The sequence below is a fragment of the Pecten maximus genome, chromosome 3, assembly GCF_902652985.1.
Source record: "Pecten maximus chromosome 3, xPecMax1.1, whole genome shotgun sequence".
Classification (NCBI taxonomy): domain Eukaryota; kingdom Metazoa; phylum Mollusca; class Bivalvia; order Pectinida; family Pectinidae; genus Pecten; species Pecten maximus.
The window spans coordinates 47,899,172-47,921,460 of NC_047017.1; the positions used below are offsets into that span (position 1 = coordinate 47,899,172).

The following is a 22,289-nucleotide window of genomic DNA, read 5'->3' on the forward strand; positions in this document are numbered from 1 at the left end:
AATCTGTAAACGTGATCCCGTTGCTATCTACACTGCACACAAAAACTATGTAAGTCAAGGTCTGTAAAACACTCGCGACACGACTATTTATAGTCTTATCAAAGCGGACAAAACGTGAGCCTTAATCTCGTTAGAGCTCGCCTTATGTTTTGAAATGTATAATTTTTACAGTGAACAGTGAAGTGCGGCATGTTATATACACGTGTGTTTATCTGCGTTACGTACATCTTCCCGCCTTCCGCTCTCTCTCCTTTTCCTGAGGCCCGTGCGGGGTAATTCCCACGTGTGAACTGTCCTGCTTTGTTTGGACGTGCATGGGTCACTGACGTTCGAAGATAATATGATTTTCCGGTTTTCCTGTCAACGCTATGAACATTTATATACTTTCTCTCGACTCGAGTAGTAAAGTATTCAAGCTCTATAACGTCATATGCCGTATAACCTAGATTTTCTCCCGAAAGAGTCGTCTGCTATTTTGACCCCGAAGCCCGTTCACGCTACCCCGGTCTGAGTTTGTATTACAGTACATCGGATGTGTGACATACGTGACCGTCCCTTCGTCCTCACCCCCAGGCTCACCGTACCCTCCACCCCGGGGAAGGGCCGGCCAAGGTGTGGCTAGATGTGGAGGGACGCATGCAGTCGGTTAAATGTCTCTCAATGCGAGGACTCCTCCGGTCGGAGACAGGTAAACACACATGTATTTTTCACTAGTTTTGGAAAGACAAAATCGTCACACAAACTCTCACGGCGTTAAACAGTTATTAACAACTAAATTGTTTATTGAAATGACAACCAGATCGTTCATAAGAATCCAAAACGTTGATTATAGGATCCCAAAACTCGCTATCAAAGACGGACATTGTGCAGGTAGAATTAACGAATCTATACAGGTGTATGTGGGGGAGGGGCACATATGTGCATAAGCAGTTAAGAATGATGTAAAACTACATACAATATGTACGTCAGATAACCTCCTTCTAACCATCCCATCCCATTTAATGATTAGGTCATCATACCCTGTCCCCTTTAATTTCCACCTGTCTTAACAGGTAAATACTATTATTGTTTGTTAAGGTAAAATGATAAAGTGATGAAAAATTGTATGTTATACCTAAAACCAGGGGAACCAGGAATTATTAGAAATAAGGTTACAACTGTTATCAGTTGATCTGGTAATATTATACACAATATATACCACAGGGACTTGGTATCCTACAATATATATATTTTGACAGCTTTTGGGAATTCGTGCCGATTCCCTGTGATATTTGTACCTTCTATTGCTTTGTATCGCAGGGTACAGACATAGTTTAGATTAAGTGAAAGTGTATGACTTTGGAATAAAGTATAAATATTACTAGTAGAGGCATAATGTTTGGATACTATCAAGGTATTTCAAAGATCAAGATAAAGGATCAGGTATTAGATTTGTATATAATTTGTATATATATAGTTATGACCTTGAATACAGGAATGGTTATTAATTACCTGGGTGTATGTACAATTTTCATACCTCTATGAACTTGCCATTCTTGAAATTCGAGGCGTTGCATTCATGAACAGCCTTTGTCAAAAGCAAGAAGGTAACCCTTGAATTTCGAAGATGTGAGCCTGTTTGCTGGGTTTGTATGATATTCCAGAATCATGCTTCAATAATCATTGTATGAAATAGACGATACCTTTATAATTTTGCATGATTGATATATCTTTTTAAATGATCCAACAGAAAGCAAATTGACAGTTCTGATCCAAAAGGATCAAAAGAATTCATTTCACATGATGCATGTCTCTTTACCAACACACCAACTGACAAGGCAATCCGCAAGATCCTGTCATAGGAATACAAACCTCGACACCCAAGAAACAGATCTTCTACAAGTCTTGTTCTATCAGCAATGCTTTAGCACGTCAGCTAGGGGCAAACCATGCAGAGTCTCATTTTATGGCCAACTTATTTATTGAATATTTGGAGGAAGAAGCTAATTTTCCACTGCCCCTTTTAGAGTACAAACATAGCTTTTTTAAACAATATGTGTGACATATTAGAAGTTGTCAATCATGGGAGGGTTTTACCATATAAATATCAACACTGTTGAAATCTCCAGCAGCATAAAATTTGTCAAAAGAAATAAATGGCACTGTGTCCTTGGTTGGTATCTTTTTAAGAAAGATGACAGCAATGTCAACTTATTGGTTTATTAAGAAAAGACACTCGCAGCCTAAACCTCAACTTTGAGTCTCACCAACCCTTACATCAGAAGTTGGACATAGGTTGCTGAATAGATGTGTTTTAATTGTCACAGGTGAAACGCTAAGAGCCGAATCAATCATATCCATTGTGCTTTGTAGATATGTGAATAAGGGAATAGGAAGAAAGGGCAGGTAGTCATTCCCAGTGTGTTAAGGCCAAGGATTATCTCAATCCATCTAAAACATATATCACGGTAATGGCATCACAACAGTCATGAGACACCACAAGACTATCGAAAACTTCCCTATACATCCTCTATACATCCTAAGGATAAATGCCCAAAGAGGATGTTGCAGAATGCATATAATCAGATGTAAGGTCTGTGATGCATTTCATTACCATATGTTAGAAGTTTAGTGATTTGGTCTCCATTGGTGAATGAACAACTGAGGTGCCGAAACAGAAGCAGACATAATTTATAAGATTTGGTCTATTGGAAGCAATGCGAGTCGTAGATTAATATATATAAATTGGCGATCACAAATCATTCTAGATGCACAAAAAATCATGTCATTGACAGGGCCAAAACCTGTTAGAGTTGACACAAAATGTGATCACAATAACCATAACAAAAATGGTTAATATACTGAAATCCAAGTGTGTTAATTATGCTTTTATAGGGTGCCCTCAATCATAAAATACAAAATTATCTCACAAAGTTTGGACTGTTAGGACTGAGGAAGTTCCCAACCAGTTTAAAACAAGTTCTTACCACCATTTATTAGAATACTTAAATAATAGCAGTTTTGTAATTTGAAAGTGTCTAGTTCAAGAGGAAGTGTGACAGTTTCCATCATGAAAAAGTGCATCAATTTACCATTCCAGAAATTCTTTGTGATTTATTTGACCTGAAGTATCACATGGTTATATTTTTAGTATTCAACAGACAATGTAGATAATTCTAAATCTTTATTTCTTTACGGCCATTATGAAGAATGTGATATAACCTCTATCACCCTTATTGGCCGGGGTGGATCAGAGGGTTGCTTGGTGATAGGTGAGTGCTCTACTACACCACCCTACCTCCCAAATATGTTTCTATTTTTACTACATACAGGCCTCTTTTTTTTTATTGAGGCTCCTAGTTTTCAAAAAAAAAATATGAAGATTTTGAAGGAAGAACTGTTAAAAGTTAAAACCAATCTCATATACGTATATCAAAAAAATAAAAATAAAAAAATACTTGCCCACACAGTAACCCTCTAATGTAACAGGAGACAAACAATTGGTTTTGCCGAATATTTTCATAAATTTTCAAAGTAATTTTGAGATAATTATGCTCTGGGAGAGGGAATCTTTTTTTTTTCCTGTAAATTAAAGCATGATAAAAAAAACACTGGTGATCTACAAGGTTAGCACTCCAGGAATCCAGCTGCTATTAACCACCAGAAAATATTACGATTTCCAACGTGGTAGAATTCTAAAATAAACTTAAGTCTTCATTGCTATTTATAATGACACCTGTCTAGCATATGAAATGTTGTGCCATATGGGAGTAATATTTTCTCAGATTAATACCGTAAATACATAAATACATCATATTTGGTAATAAGCGATATGTTTGTCCAGTATGACAAAACCAGGGAAGTGAATTACAGAGAAAAATTAAAGTAGTAATGCACGGTGCTGAGAACTATCCAAGGGACAAAACATATGCAAATTAGATGGGATATAAATGTCTGTATTTGGTAGGAGCTTGAGTGTGTTAAAAAGTTCTGACATTCAAAGCGTCACCAATAGAGATTTAGACAGAAAACTTGTTAAGGCATTGATATTAAATTCATGGACCCTTTTAAGAACATTGAAGTTTTAAATATTATAAAGAAAAGTAGTGGTTAAAACTCGGTGATAAAATCTATAAAAATATGCAGTGTGTTATTATTCAGTGTTGTATATAAATTTATGAATAAAAAGTTTTAATAGGATGTTAAAAATGAATGACCATGCAGAAAAGTGGCAGCTAGGCTCTGTCGGTCTAGGGTTGTGTCATCAGCGCGTTATATCTGTCTGAATTGTGAATGAGGAAAACACAGGGAAGTTCTCGAACATTTTGTCCGGGAGCTTGGATACACATAATGTAGTTTAATAGCGGTGCACATTTGTGATGTAAATCATGTAAACTTGATCAGTGAAAGAGACTTTTGTAACATATTTGAATGTTTTCATCTGTAAAAGGGTACCTACTCGAATGAAGTGAGGTGTGAAACTTGGCAATATACTATCTGTCCTTACTGACAGAATGCCCAGACTTTCTCCAACTGAGCCCTAATCAATATATCAACGAACGCCCATTTGGATAAGTTGCTAGACAGGGGTGCTTACGGACAGGAGGCATAATGGGCTTAAAGAAAAGCCTCTTTTTCATGTCAATTGGCTTCAAATGAAATTTAAATTTGTAGACGAAAAATTAAGTTAAATGGGAATTTTATTTCTTGGCATTTTAAACGTACATTGTGTTATCTGTTTAAAATCTAGCTGTACTTTTATGATGTTGATATAGGCAAAGATTGAATGTGGGTGGTTAGTTGATATTTGATAAGGAAAAAAGTGAGGGATGGAGGAAAGTGATAAGATTATTTGCGTTCCGTCCCTTTGATATTTTTTTGACTTTTCAATACCCGTGGTTACTGTGCATTTTCATGCAGCCAGGGTGCATGCACAATTACAGTTGCACTGACAAATTTAGCCAGAAGAGGTCGGTATATATTCTTTTTTTTTTCAGTTGTCCAGTTGTGAAAATTTTGTGTTAAACAAGAAATGTCTCCTTTTGGCATTGATGTACATTTTAATTCATTGTCCTTTTGTTTTCCAGCTTTTAGGTTTAATTCCCACCTTTATATACAGGATATATATCTATCTATATGAATGAGTTGTTACATTTTGACAGTAAGTGGTGGTGGTGGTGGGGGGGGGGGGGTTCTCTGGGTACTCCGGGTTTCCTCCACCTCCAAAACCAGGCACGTCCTTAAATGCCCCCTGGCTCTTGATAGGATGTTAAACGAAATAAGCCAAATTATGGTGTTGTAAAAAGTCCTCCCACCCCCTTCAATAAATCTCAGAAAAACTTCCCCTTCCTCCTTCTCTCTCAGTGATTTCAAAAGTGTAAGTAGATAACACCACTAGTTGATTGATTATAAAACTGGAATTTCAAACAGCCCTTTAGTGTTTTCAATTAAGAAGCAAGCACATTCCTTTGGTTTTTTTTTGTCTTGGTTAAGGTTTATAATACAGGAAATAGTGTGTCAAAGTATCTATAAAATTGAACCTTGACACTTGCTATCATAACAGAAAAGGTCAAATGCAAAAATATATCACATTAAGGAATAAAAGCTAATGAGAAAAACTATAAAAATCACCTGATTGTCACTTACCCCAATCTATTATGTTGGAGTTTAAAGGTAAATCAGATAACATTCAGGTGGGCAGGTAAGATTAATGTACTAATTATCTATATCAATAACTGGCACACCTAATTAAACCTTTATATTTGCTCAACATTTGTCTTGCCATCTACATAAAAGATTTTATATAGAAAAAAATAATTTTTGCCAGATAGATACTACTTGATTATATTGGGTTGATGATAGCAGATAAATGGAAACATTCATTTTGTTTTCTCCCAACAGAAATTGGGAGATGGTCGTTGTGCCCGAAATTGTGCAAACCGTTTCACCAAAATTGTTCCGATATCTATTTATCTGTTCAAAGGGGATTTTTTGTTCATATGCAAGTAATTTCAATGTCCTCATGATGCAACTTATGCAGAGAAAAGTTAGTCCAAGTAAAATATTGAATATCTCATTTGTAAGTTGTTATTTTCACCATTTGATTCTGATTCAAGTTTCTGATGTTCTGGTCAGAAATATTGTACAAAACGTTTTTGGGAAAGCTGTGACTTTTCTCTAAATAGTTTAGCCCGAATTTTACAGGTTATGGAAGTTAAAATTGTATTTTGATATCATTGAAAACTTCCTAAGACTGGTCATACAGAAGTACCTTGTTAACTTAGCAATACATTGTGATGTGTTTTACTAGAGGTAGACTTACTAAAGTCAGAAACTATGGACGAAGGAACCAATCTATTCAATCGTCTGTGCTGTTATCAGTAGACAATGCCCATACTAGCATTTTTTTTTAAAATTTTTTTTTTAGATTCTGATAGGAAAATATTTAACCCATGTTTTGAGTCTATTTAAAAACTTTTTTTTTGTTTTATGTAAACTATAATTTCACCTGTGGTAATAAATAGTCGTATGTGTATACAGTATAACAGTTATCAATCACACTGTCACTGTTTTAAGTTTATGGGTTTTTTATTCAATCACAACCACTGTGCTACCTGTTTTTGTGTGGCCTTGTCTCACTCCCTCTACATTTCTAGTGTGAGTTTTCATACATCAAGTTTTTTTCCCCCAAGGACTTGATTGTCTCTCTTTATCAACATATGTGTTCCTGAAAATCATTTAATAACACAATAAATAACATTGAGTGGAATTTCCTGAAAGTTTTCTGGCTGTCTTGTTGTATTTTGAATTTTACATTTGTTGCTTTTCTTTTATATTTGCAGCAATGCCTTTGCCTGGGAGTCACCAGAAGGCTCCAGATTTGGGTAAGTGGTACTTTATTTACTACTTGAATGCACCGGGTACATTACTAGTAACTGTTTCATAAGATCCAGTTTTCCTCTATTTTGGAAGCAGAGTAAAAAAAAAAAAAAAAACAGTTTGAAACAAATTAGGGTATAGAAATGGACAATATTTAGTATTTGAGATTTCTTAATTGGTGGCTTGGATAATTCATAGCTTGATTTTTTCATTTTATAATGAAAAATTAAGGTTGGAAAGGTATCTTACACAATGGTGAACATGGTGTCCATCAAATGAATGATAATCCTTTTCGACGACATTTTCACTCTAATATGACCTAACATAATATGATAGCATATGGACTTGCTGTATTTTGCTACAGTATGACTGTATTGGTATATAACTCCATCTTTAAAGACATTGTTTATAGGTTCTATTGGCCTGTTTCATATAGGAAAAGGTGCAGCTGTTTGCAACATGCATTGGTTGGTGCAATTCAGCTCGGCTATTTTTACAACATTGGCTCTGATTGGCTCTTTGTTCTTTGATAAATATGCAACAGCTAATGTGATTGTTCCATGGCGTGTCTGAACCATACACCTCCAGTTATTGGAGAAAAGAAAATCACAGAAATGCTGTGAAGGTCATACCTTCATAAATGTGAAATTTCATGGTTTGAAGGGCGTTCAACTCGAGTATAACTAATAAAAGTGGACTTCCTGATGACTCGGGATATTTTTGTGATGCTGACCCATCCATCAATAAATAACTTATGCTTAATCTCAAATGTCCAAAACTTTGTGATAGAGCCCGTCTGTTTATCTGACGGAATACTTGGTGTTAATGTCACTATAAGTAATACATTGCTTTTTGCCAGCTAGCCTCTACTTTATCTCTTTGATCTGTATGCTACTGTCCGATGAATATTGATTTAAAACCATCATAATTATCGTTTTATCATTACTTGTCACTAACCTGTCAAAAGTCAAACAAACGCTACCTACAAATGATCATTTAGGAAATGGATTTGTACATGTGACATGTACTTTTAAACTAGGAATACATTATCGTTACCAGAGCGTGTGATTTTTACATCTTTTTTTTTAACTGTTGTAATTAAAAACAGGAGGAAGACCATTGGTATTATATTATATTTTATGTCATTCTTTCTATGCTAATGGATATTTCCATATATTTCATCTCTCTCTGTTTGTAAGACAAATTGACCTATCAATCAGCCCTCAAATGGTCCACCCCATGTTAGTTTGCCCCTGTTAGCATTGCTGAGAAAATGTCTGTCATCATCACCTGCCCTTTCTAGCTGTCATATCACGCCTGTGATGACATACATTGTGTCCCTCTTCATTTTCTTATTCAAATGATTCAAACTTTACAATGATTTAGTGGAAATTTCATATTCAGTGTCTTTTAATTTAATCTCTTCTCACAAAACATTGTTTATAAAAAACTTAGCCCAATTTTACAATGAAGCTTCATTATAATATTCTTAGTTGATTTGATACGACTATCAGATAGAATTTTATCCAATTTGATATCTTACCAATACAAATTAAAATGAAATTCAACCTCCGTTTTCATATTGTTATATTGATACAAATAAAAACTAGGCATTCTTCAAGTTTTTTTTAATCATGACAGAATTAAAATCTGAAGATGGGCTTTTAATAAAAATTGATTTAATGGAAAATATTTTGTTAACAAAACCCAACAGCTGTTCAAAATTTTTATGTTATTTTCAGACCTTTTACTCCAATTTAATAGTTCAGAGGTTTTAATTTTTGAGATTTTAAATGGCAGGTGTTTTTATTGATATGCTTTGACATTAGAATATTAAGTGTATGTGTCCTTGTAAGATTAAAGAGCAGATACAATTCCTAAATTACTTGATAATTGATGAGAATCAAACTGCACCATGTACCAGGGTATCATATTACATATACAACTTCTTTTCAGAAATGTTTGTAAACAAGAAATATCTTTTAAAAAAGATAACTGCAAAAGTTGACATTATTGTACATTTAAAATGTTTTTTTTCTTGATGATTATTTTTGATAGAATTGAACTATTAACTGCAGACTCTGGGATATCAATAGGAATTAAGCCATGTCATTTCGTTCAGTCTAAAATGAAGTTTCTAAGATAAAAACACAGAATGTCTGCTAATATGAATACCATCTTATTGTAAACCACCAACATTTGGTCAGTCTGTATAAAAAAAAAAAAAAAATAAAAAAAAAAAAGAGAAAGAAAGATCAATGGTATGTTTAATTCAATCAGTTATGGAATTATATTTGGAAACAAGTAAGTTCTGATCAATTATAAGAATTATTGCATTTACTTTGATACAGTATGATATAGAATTTGTAGACCAATGTTATACAGCTTCGCTGAAAATTATAAGTGATAAACAGAATCTTCTATTTGTTGAAAATGTTTCCATTTCACATGAAATTTATGATTCTTAATCATTACTATTTTTTTCATATTTTCTCATTTCCAGTACATTTTGCAAAAGCTTGGTAAAATTAAAACTCAATTGTTTCACAAATCAGGTGTAAACTAGTTATATATGAAATCAAATTTGTGATGAATCATATGTCTTAGCAGCAGGAAAACATGAATATTGATTATTCCTTGGAAGTAAAAAATGAAATTTTGTGAAGAAGAAGGTTGTTGTCTCCCCTTGGAACTGAGAAGCAAAAACAAAAATAAATGAGAATATATTTTTTTTAAGATTTGAAAAAAAAAAATCTTTTTTTGCTACTGACATTTTGTTTCTGAGCAGAATTTCCTGAAACAGTACATTAAAAAATAGAAACTGAAGTCATATATATAGGAATTCTATAAGCGACAGCGTCCTGCTTCAACTGCATTCTGCCTTACTGCTTGCTAATGTTTTAACTACTTTCACTGGTTACTGCTTACTGGTCGCTATCTGCATACTGCCAGATATACTGAGTACAAGCTGCCTAGAGCTATAGATCCAGTACTTACTGCTTATTGCCTACACTGTACTACTTACTGCTTATTGCCTACACTGTACTACTTACTGCTTATTGCCTATGAGTAGGTAGACACCAGTAAGTAGTTGACAGTAAACAGTAAGCTGTATACAGGTGATAAGCAGTAGATAGACGGCAGTAGGTAGATGCCATTAAGCAGTACTTAAGTCTTATGCAGTAGGTAACAAGCAGTAAACAGAACACAGTATAGTTAGCAGTATAGCTTGTAGCAGTGAGCAGTGTAGCTGGCAGTATGTTATATAGCTGGCAGTATGCAGTATAGCTGACAGTATGTAGTATAGCTGGCAGTATGTTATATAGCTGGCAGTATGTAGTATAGCTGGCAGTATGTTATATAGCTGACAGTATGCAGTATAGCTGGCAGTATGTAGTATAGCTGGCAGTATGCAGTATAGCTGGCAGTATGTAGTATAGCTGGCAGTATGTTATATAGCTGACAGTATGCAGTATAGCTGGCAGTATGTAGTATAGCTGACAGTATGTAGTATAGCTGGCAGTATGTTATATAGCTGGCAGTATGTAGTATAGCTGGCAGTATGTTATATAGCTGAAAGTATGCAGTATAGCTGGCAGTATGTAGTATAGCTGAAAGTATGTAGTATAGCTGGCAGTATGTTATATAGCTGGCAGTATGTAGTATAGCTGGCAGTATGTTATATAGCTGACAGTATGGAGTATAGCTGGCAGTATGTAGTATAGCTGGCAGTATGCAGTATAGCTGGCAGTATGTTATATAGCTGGCAGTATGCAGTATAGCTGGCAGTGTGTTATATAGCTTGCAGTATGTTATATAGCTGGCAGTATGTTATATAGCTTGCAGTATGTAGTATAGCTGGCAGTATGCAGTATAGCTGGCAGTATATAGTATAGCTGGCATTATGCAGTATAGCTGACGGTATGTAGTATAGCTGGCAGTATGCAGTATAGCTGGCAGTATGTTATATAGCTGGCATTATGTTATATAGCTGGCAGTATGTTATATAGCTGACAGTATGCAGTATAGCTGGCAGTATGTTATATAGCTGGCAGTATGTTATATAGCTGGCAGTATGCAGTATAGCTGGCAGTATGTTATATAGCTGGCAGTATGTAGTATAGCTGGTAGTATGCAGTATAGCTGGCAGTATGTTATATAGCTGGCAGTATGCAGTATAGCTGGCAGTATGTAGTATTATTAACTGGCAGTATGCAGTATAGCTGGCAGTTAGCAGTATAGCTGGCAGTATGCAGTATAGCTGGCAGTTAGCAGTATAGCTGGCAGTATGCTAAAGAATATAGCATGCAGTAGGCAGGACGCTGTCGCTTACGGACTTCCATGATATAGCCATTATATCATTTGTTTTTTCTCTAGTTACATATATTTTTCTCTAGTTATATATAATTTTCTCTAGTTACATATCTTTTTCTCTAGTAACATATATTTTTCTATATATACTTTTGTGTTCCCTCATCCATGTCCTCTGCTTCGTATGTTGATAAATTATCCTTATTTCTTTGAGATTCAGCTCCACTTTGACAAGATATGACAGAAAAAAGTGAATATAAACATCAACAAAGTATGATTATAACATTTAATTCGTATAATCATTGCATTCATTAATATATTTGTCATTTTTCAACATGATAAATATACCAATGCAAATTTTTTCTTGGATGATGAATGATATTTGTAATAATTGTATTGTTTAAGTAGTAACAGCTACTTGTCCAATTATTCTAGATGTTATCAACTGTTTCAAATGTAAAAGTTAAATTATTTCCAATGTTAAAAATGTGCTAACCTTTAGCCGTAAAAAGTAAACTTATAAGCTTCTCCTGGTGAGAGCTGAACAGCATATTAATTCTGTCCAGAGAACTAAATGACTTCCGTTCATTGTGAGTGTATTATAGATTGTAAAATATTAAAAAGTTTAAATATTTGGTAAATAATTTCATACGGATTGTTTTGATATATTTTTAGCTGATGGTAGGCTATTAAACTCGCCCTGTGTCTTTGGTCCGTGGTCCGTGGTCCGTGGTCCTTCTCTGTCTGTAAAACAGTCCTTGTTATCTCTGTTTCTTTAAAAGTAAAACAGGGATATCCTTCAAACTTCATGTGTAGGTTCTATGTAGATTTTTGATCAGAAAAAGAAAATGGCAGACAGGCAGTCATCTTCGGTTTTTGAGAATTGAAATTTGTTATAGCTTTTTTCTGAAAAGTAACATAGGGATACTCCTCATACTTAATGTTTAAGTTTCCCATACCTAACTAGTTGTGCCAATTCATTTAGATTTTTGATCAGAAAAACAAAATGGCCAACAAGCGGTCACATTAGATTTTGAGAATTAAAGTTTGTCCATGTTATTTCCTGAAAAAAATGGAGAAAAAAAATAAAAGTAGAGAGAAGATCAGTGTGATATAGAACCAATAAGTTCCTTCAATGGTGGGCGCCAAGATCCCTTTGAGATCTCTTGTTTTAATTCTTGTACATTATACATTATAGCTTATATTGCCTAGATATATACATTGGATGGGTCCTGGATACTGTAGACTGGCCCTGTGTCTAGAATAATATTATTATTTATAAAATTGAGCTTTATAGTTTTTGGTCGCTACATCAGGTATGTCCATTGGTTTCAAACTAGGGGGAGATAATCTTGTATCAAAACTAACCGTAACCCTAATTAGCTGAGCATGTCTGTACAAAAACTTAATAGCTGGTGGCCAGACTCAATACCATGTGCTGATTTCCTTTATTTTTCTGGTAATATGAAACATAATATGATGTATTTCAAAAATTGATGGATATGCAGCTATACATTCCAGATAAAGTATCTGCTTTGAAATTAAAGATTAGTCCTTGTTTTCCCAGTGTTAATTTGTTCTTGAAAAGGTTTTAGGCTGTGATGTAATCATTGCATATTCTGGTAAGCTATTCCACACAACTGTAGTTTTATGAAAAGATAGCTCTTTTTTTTTCGTACTTGTATAATATTCAAGGGTATTTTTCGTTTATCAGATACCTATGGCTAGATCTTAAAATAGTTTAACAGCCTACTCTGTAGTTGAGAATTAGCATAATAGGACAAATCCCATTATACTGCATGTCATTCATCAACCAACTTTGTCATTTACGACAAAATTCTTGTCACAAAAATGAACATTTCACACCACTATAAAAATCTATCATTTCTTGTATAGTAATAAAAGAAACAATATGTATTTCAATTTTTGTTGAAGAAACAAAAATAAAAACTGATAAATTACACATTGCAGACATTAGAACTTCAGTGGTACGTTAGCAAAAAGACGAATCCCTCAACACGTACATTGAAACAGTAGAATTTAGGAAAAGGCAGTACTAGAACATTTTTAGTTTACCAAATTTATCAATAAAATAATTGGTAAATATACTGGTAATGGAGTCTTAGAATATATTGGTTGTAGAATTATGGTAATGTTAAAGCTCAAAGGCTTTGAGAATAATTATGAAAATATGCAATAGTGCAAAGTTTTTTCTGAGGGCTTATTGGGGTGTTTAAATAGACCCAGTTCCAAATTGAAATTATTTCATGTATGAAAACTAAATTCCCTTGTAGTTTACTCCTGGAAATTCCCTTCCTAATTCAACAATTTTAGTCCCAAAATCAAGCAGGGAGAAAGGCCTATTCTCTTACCCTGAAGAGGGATATCTGCAGTTTTACTGGGGTGAGATTTTCTGATCTCACCCTAGGGAAAAGACAAGCTACACATGCTGTTTCTTGTTCTCAACAATTGCGTCAACAATACCATGCAGTCACAGCGACAATACAATGATGTCACGTCGACAATTCCATCACGTCACATTATAGCAAAACCATAATTCAGCTAACAAATTATTGATGAATAAGGGAAAAATATAACCACAAACTTTTATTTGCATGGAGACCCTTAAAGAAATACAAGGAGACCAGGGGTTCTTGAAGGGTAAGCGTCTTCATCCACGCCACCCACAATAAAAATCTAGGTCACGGCGACACCCATGATACAAATCTAGGTCACGACGACACCCACGATACAAATCTAGGTCACGGTGACATCCACGATACAAATCTAGGTCACGGCGATGCCCACGATACAAATCTAGGTCACGGTGACATCCACGATACAAATCTAGGTCACGGCGATGCCCACGATACAAATCTAGGTCACGGCAACAGCAACGATACAAATCTAGGTCAAATCATTCTCAAGATGAGAACTAGGTTAGTGAGTTATATGATGGTTAAAATGTACAACTTAGATATACAGTATTGCTCTTGTTACAGACGTCCTCAATTTGCTCTTCTCTAATGCCTATGTAGATTGATATGGAAGCATGATGTTAAACAATGCATATATGCATGCTATAAATCTGTTGATTTCAATTTTCTTGACATTAATGGTCCATTAATTTTGTTAATAGATCAGATGGTTTTCTAATTAATTTTTATAAAGAAAGACACATTGCTGTTTGTTTTTACCAGAAATTAACCAGACAATTTCAGACTAAATTTAAACAGATTGCTGAAATGTATGCTCTATTTTTGATTTATGTTTTATAATTATAACCATTCAAATTTTGACAAGATTTGCATGTGTATTATGGTATTTGATCTGCTATTTGTTACAAGTCTTTTGGGGGCCATGATACCTCTGTCAATGAAAGTATCGGCCAACATATTCTGAGGTGAATATCAGGAGATGCTTGGTTCGATGTTCTCTGTCTGTTTGTGTTTCTGGGGAAGCTGAGAAACAGGTCAGTCTGTGCTGTTGTGGTTATGTCCTTGGCCATGACACTTACCCTTATTGCTCTGGATGTCATGTGACTGGCCTCCCATATGTTATTCAGTGAGATAGTCATCAGCTACTACAAGGAGACTCCTGGTTGTTCACCGGGCGATAAACCCAGCAAACAAAGTTACTGTACTTTAGTGTCTTCAAGATGTACCTAATTAGATATTTAATTTTGATAAAACTTACAATACAAAAAAAGAATAATTTTGATGTTGAGCATTATTTATGTATAATTCATCGTATAGTAATATGTTGTAAGTGTTTACCATAGAAGTCTACTTAGAACATATATATACTCACCATTAAGTGACATCACCTCTAAACATATATATACTCACCATTAAGTGGCATCCACCACTAAACATATATATACTCACCATTAAGTGACATCCACCACTAAACATATATATACTCACCATTAAGTGACATCCACCACTAAACATATATATACTCACCATTAAGTGACATCCACCACTAAACATATACTCACCATTATGTGACATCACCACTAAACATATATATACTCACCATTAAGTGAAATCCACCACTAAACATATATATACTCACCATTATGTGACATCACCTCTAAACATATATATACTCACCATTAAGTGACATCCACCACTAAACATATATATACTCACCATTAAGTGACATCCACCACTAAACATATATATACTCACCATTAAGTGACATCCACCACTAAACATGTATATACTCACCATTAAGTGATATCCACCTCTAAACATATATATACTCACCATTAAGTGACATCCACCTCTAAACATATATATACTCACCATTAAGTGACATCCACCACTAAACATATATATACTCACCATTAAGTGATATCCACCACTAAACATGTATATACTCACCATTAAGTGATATCACCTCTAAACATATATATACTCACCATTATGTGACATCACCACTAAACATGTATATACTCACCATTAAGTGACATTCACCACTAAACATATATATACTCACCATTAAGTGACATCCACCACTAAACATATATATACTCACCATTAAGTGACATCCACCACTAAACATATATATACTCACCATTAAGTGACATCACCTCTAAACATGTATATACTCACCATTAAGTGACATCGACCACTAAACATATATATACTCACCATTAAGTGACATCCACAACTAAACATATATATACTCACCATTAAGTGACATCCACCACTAAACATATATATACTCACCATTAAGTGACATCCACCACTAAACATATATATACTCACCATTAAGTGACATCCACCTCTAAACATATATATACTCACCATTAAGTGACATCCACCACTAAACATATATATACTCACCATTAAGTGACATCCACCATTAAACATATATATACTCAACATTAAGTGACATCCACCACTAAACATATATATACTCACCATTAAGTGACATCCACCACTAAACATATATATACTCACCATTAAGTGACATCCACCACTAAACATATATATACTCACCATTAAGTGACATCCACCACTAAACATATATATACTCACCATTAAGTGATGTCCACCTCTAAACATATATATATACTCACCATTAAGTGACATCCACCTCTAAACATATATATACCCACCATTAAGTGACATCCACCACTAAACATATATATACTCACTATTAAGTGACATCCACCACTAAACATATATATACTCACCATTAAGTGACATCCACCACTAAACATATATATACTCACCATTAAGTGACATCCACCACTAAACATATATATACTCACCATTAAGTGACGTCCACCTCTAAACATATATATACTCACCATTAAGTGACATCCACCACTAAACATATATATACTCACCATTAAGTGACATCACCTCTAAACATATATATACTCACCATTAAGTGACATCCACCTCTAAACATATATATACTCACCATTAAGTGACATCACCTCTAAACATATATATACTCACCATTAAGTGACATCACCACTAAACATATATATACTCACCATTAAGTGACATCACCTCTAAACATATATATACTCACCATTAAGTGACATCCACCACTAAACATATATATACTCACCATTAAGTGACATCCACCACTAAACATATATATACTCACCATTAAGTGACATCCACCTCTAAACATATATATACTCACCATTAAGTGACATCACCACTAAACATATATATACTCACCATTAAGTGACATCCACCACTAAACATATATATACTTACCATTAAGTGACATCCACCACTAAACATATATATACTCACCATTAAGTGACATCCACCACTAAACATATATATACTCACCATTAAGTGACATCCACCTCTAAACATATATATACTCACCATTAAGTGACATCCACCACTAAACATATATATACTCACCATTAAGTGACATCCACCACTAAACATATATATACTCACCATTAAGTGACATCCACCACTAAACATATATATACTCACCATTAAGTGACATCCACCACTAAACATATATATACTCACCATTAAGTGACATCCACCACTAAACATATATATACTCACCATTAAGTGACATCCACCACTAAACATATATATACTCACCATTAAGTGACATCCACCACTAAACATATATATACTCACCATTAAGTGATATCCACCACTAAACATATATATACTCACCATTAAGTGACATCCACCACTAAACATATATATACTCACCATTAAGTGACATCCACCTCTAAACATATATATACTCACCATTAAGTGACATCCACCTCTAAACATATATATACTCACCATTAAGTGACATCCACCACTAAACATATATATACTCACCATTAAGTGACATTCACCTCTAAACATATATATACTCACCATTAAGTGACATCCACCACTAAACATGTATATACTCACCATTAAGTGACATCCACCACTAAACATATATATACTCACCATTAAGTGACATCCACCACTAAACATATATATACTCACCATTAAGTGACATCCACCACTAAACATATATATACTCACCATTAAGTGACATCCACCACTAAACATATATATACTCACCATTAAGTGACATCCACCACTAAACATATATATACTCACCATTAAGTGACATCCACCACTAAACATGTATATACTCACCATTAAGTGACATCACCTCTAAACATATATACTCATCATTAAGTGACATCCACCACTAAACATATATATACTCACCATTAAGTGACATCCACCTCTAAACATATATATACTCACCATTAAGTGACATCCACCACTAAACATATATATACTCACCATTAAGTGACATCACCTCTAAACATATATATACTCACCATTAAGTGACATCCACCACTAAACATGTACTCACCATTAAGTGACATCCACCACTAAACATATATATACTCACCATTAAGTGACATCCACCACTAAACATATATATACTCACCATTAAGTGACATCCACCACTAAACATATATATACTCAACATTAAGTGACATCACCTCTAAACATATATATACTCACCATTAAGTGACATCCACCTCTAAACATATATATACTCACCATTAAGTGACATCACCTCTAAACATATATATACTCACCATTAAGTGACATCACCACTAAACATATATATACTCACCATTAAGTGACATCCACCACTAAACATGTATATACTCACCATTAAGTGACATCCACCACTAAACATATATATACTCACCATTAAGTGACATCACCTCTAAACATATATACTCACCATTAAGTGACATCACCACTAAACATATATATACTCACCATTAAGTGACATCCACCACTAAACATATATATACTCACCATTAAGTGACATCACCACTAAACATATATATACTCACCATTAAGTGACATCCACCACTAAACATATATATACTCACCATTAAGTGACATCCACCAATAAACATATACTCACCATTAAGTGACATCACCTCTAAACATATATATACACTCACCATTAAGTGACATCCACCACTAAACATATATATACTCACCATTAAGTGACATCACCTCTAAACATATATATACTCACCATTAAGTGACATCCACCACTAAACATATATCGCACATTAGATGGCATCCACTAATCATACCCACCATAGCTATGTCACAGCAATGAAAAATAAATTAATATTATAAGAGTTCAAGTAGCAGAAAAGAACCCCAGGCCTGCGGATCTGACACAAGTTATTGATGATGTAGCAATAATGGTTGATGTAGAAAAACAAAGTCTGCTGTAAGACATACTGTTGATACAGGAGAACAAAGCCTGCTGTAAGACATACTGTTGATACAGGAGAACAAAGTCTGCTGTAAGACATACTGTTGATACAGGAGAACAAAGTCTGCTGTAAGACATGCTGTTGATACAGGAGAACAAAGCCTACTGTAAGACATACTGTCGATACAGGAGAACAAAGTCTGCTGTAAGACATACTGTTGATACAGGAGAACAAAGTCTGCTGTAAGACATACTGTTGATACAGGAGAACAAAGTCTGCTGTAAGACATACTGTTGATACAGGAGAACAAAGCCTGCTGTAAGACATACTGTTGATACAGGAGAACAAATCCTGCTGTAAGACATACTGTCGATACAGGAGAACAAAGTCTGCTGTAAGACATACTGTCGATACAGGAGAACAAAGTCTGCTGTAAAACATGTAGAAATTCTGTTTAGTGGTTATTCCAGTGCTTAACCATAACCTGAAACCAAATTCTATTCAAGAAGAGTAGCCCTTACAATCATAGCTAGATTATCATTCAGGTGCAGTATTGTGAACAGGGTAGGACCTGTGTATACAGAAGGGTACTGACATGGATTATTACAGCCATCTGTTAGAATTGATAATCTATATAATATCAAATATCACACTTTGTGATCCATACTTTGTGATCGTCTGATTTACATTTAGACAACATTTTTTACTTCAGTTCTATTGAATTAATGTGTTTTTTTCTGTGTGTCACCTTTTTTCCATCCTTTCGGATACAGATGTTTGCAATGACAGAAATATGGATAAGGTTGTTTAAAAACTGCATTACCATTAGAATATTAGATGTTGCTGTATTAAGATTATGTGATTCATTGCTACCTGCATTGCTGCAATTTCTAAAAGCTGTTACGAAGAGCCCTTTATGGGGTTTAAATCTGATTATATATGAAAAGAATTAAGCTTTGGATATTGTGATTTACAGTTATGAGTGTTGTGCCAATTACTAGGTCATTATGTCATTGACTTGGGAATCTACAACAACTGATGGAGCACTTTAACTTCATGTGTCCAATCCACTGTTGAGTCACATAGGTCTATGATTTTTGATGGCTTTGTGTCTTATAATTAATCTAGATTTGAAAAATGGGAAAGAAGTGTAGAGACTGACCTGATATTAAAGACAAAATGTATTAAATTTGTCAAATTTAAGAGTTTGTTTAAAAAATAGAGAAAAAAAAAATGATTGAAACATAAAACAAAAATAGCAATACAATGTCAAGATCAGTTGGATTTATGTCAGGGGAGACAACTCACATAGCAATATTTGATAAACTTGTGAAAAGTAGTTTTTTGAAGAATGTCATCATGCTTCTATGAAAAAAAAATTAAAATGTCTAATTTTGTAGGGAATTATGTATGTTTTTGAAAATGTGAGATACCAATGAAATAGAGCACTAAACTTAACAAAAAAAAAAAAAAAAAAAAACACATAAGGGGAAAAAAATGAGCTTTCAATAATATCATTGTTTATTGAAATGAAGATATAATACTTTTGTCCCTAAATTAATTTCATTACACTGATAATTCCCAGTGTTTTGCTGAAGAAATGTTACAAATTGTTTTACTCTTCATTTTAAATCACCTGCTACATATGTCATCACCATTTACAAGAGAACAGGAACTGATGTAAACACTATAAGTATAAGTATAGGTACAGAAATATCAGGTCAGCTTTTGACTTGAGTGATATGAGGAATGTCTTAAATTATCCTGAAAGATAAGTAATCAATTTTGAGATTATTAACACAAAAATAAAATAGAAAATCCTCATATTCCAAATAATTTTATTTATTCAAATCGGAGCTCGTAAGTGAAAGCATTGTTGGACAGCTATATCTATATCTGCAGATAACTTTCACTCATTATATTTGTGTTGTTAACTCCATACTTTATTTCCTTAATGTTGAGCATTTGTTTATAGGATAATAAGTCTACAATGTTTTTATAGGATAATAAGTCTATTGTGTTTTTATATGATAATAAGTCTATTGTGTTTTTATAGGATAATAAGTCTACTGTGTTTTAATAAGATAATAAGTCTACTGTGTTTTAATAAGATAATAAGTCTACTGTGTTTTATAGGATAATAAGTCTACAATGTTTTATAGGATAATAAGTCTACAATGTTTTTATATGATAATAAAACTACTGTGTTTTATAGGATAATAAGTCTACTGTGTTTTATAGGATAATAAGTCTGTGTTTTATAGGATAATAAGTCTACAATGTTTTTATAGGATAATAAGTCTACAATGTTTTTATATTAGAGAAAGCACCAAATAGAGGTCTATAAGGAAATTATAGCTCGAAGTCAATACAAAAACATCTGAGTGATGAAAAATGCTATTTAAATTCTTTTGATTGATTTATATTTCATGAGGGAAGTAAATATTATACTGGAATTGATTGAAATAAAAATTAAGTTTAAGTGTTTCTAAATATGTTACTGTTAATTCCTTAAATAGTCATTGACTCTTTCACACTGACGGCAAACTGTGACATTTGTTATCTATCAAGAGGATTCAAGCTATGTTGTTTTAGTAAATCATAATCTATATAGATTTTTGATATGTTAAATGATATATTATCAAAAGAAATAAAAACATTTTGACATTAATGATTCAGTATGTAAAAATGAAAACTTTATAGGGAGAAACAATGATTTTCTCACACTGGTTATTCTGTCCTGAAACAAAGGAGATAATGAAGCATTGTTGTCTGATTTCCATCAGATTTGGTAGGTATAATGATAGATTTGGTAGGTATAATGATATAAACACGTCAGATATGGTAGGTATAATGATATAAACACCTCAGATTTGGTAGGTATGATGATATAAACACCTCAGATTTGGTAGGTATAATGATAGATTTGGTAGGTATAATGATATAAACACCTCAGATTTGGTAGGTAAAATGATATAAACCTCAGATTTGGTAGGTATAATGATAGATTTGGTAGGTATAATGATATAAACACCCCAGATTTGGTAGTTATAATGATATAAACCTCAGATTTGGTAGTTATAATGATATAAACATCTCAGATTTGGTAGTTATAATGATATAAACCTCAGATTTGGTAGGTATAATGATATAAACCTCAGATTTGGTAGGTCTACTGATATAAACCTCAGATTTGGTAGTTATAATGATATAAACATCTCAGATTTGGTAGTTATAATGATATAAACATCTCAGATTTGGTAGGTATAATGATATAAACCTCAGATTTGGTAGGTATAATGATATAAACACCTCAGATTTGGTAGGTATAATGATATAAACCTCAGATTTGGTAGTTATAATGATATAA

At 33.6% G+C, this 22,289-nt stretch overlaps 1 protein-coding gene across 1 annotated transcript in view; it reads left to right on the plus strand.

Moving 5' to 3' along the window:
* The first annotated feature begins 390 nt into the window (after positions 1 to 390).
* LOC117324395 (protein trachealess-like) overlaps positions 391 to 22,289 on the plus strand; it is a 119,292-nt gene continuing 97,393 nt past the window's right edge. The window contains exons 1-2 of the mRNA XM_033880240.1: positions 391 to 688; positions 6,822 to 6,863. Coding sequence (XP_033736131.1) covers positions 651 to 688; positions 6,822 to 6,863 — 80 coding nt within the window. The 5' untranslated portion in view covers positions 391 to 650. The remainder of the gene's footprint in view (positions 689 to 6,821; positions 6,864 to 22,289) is intronic.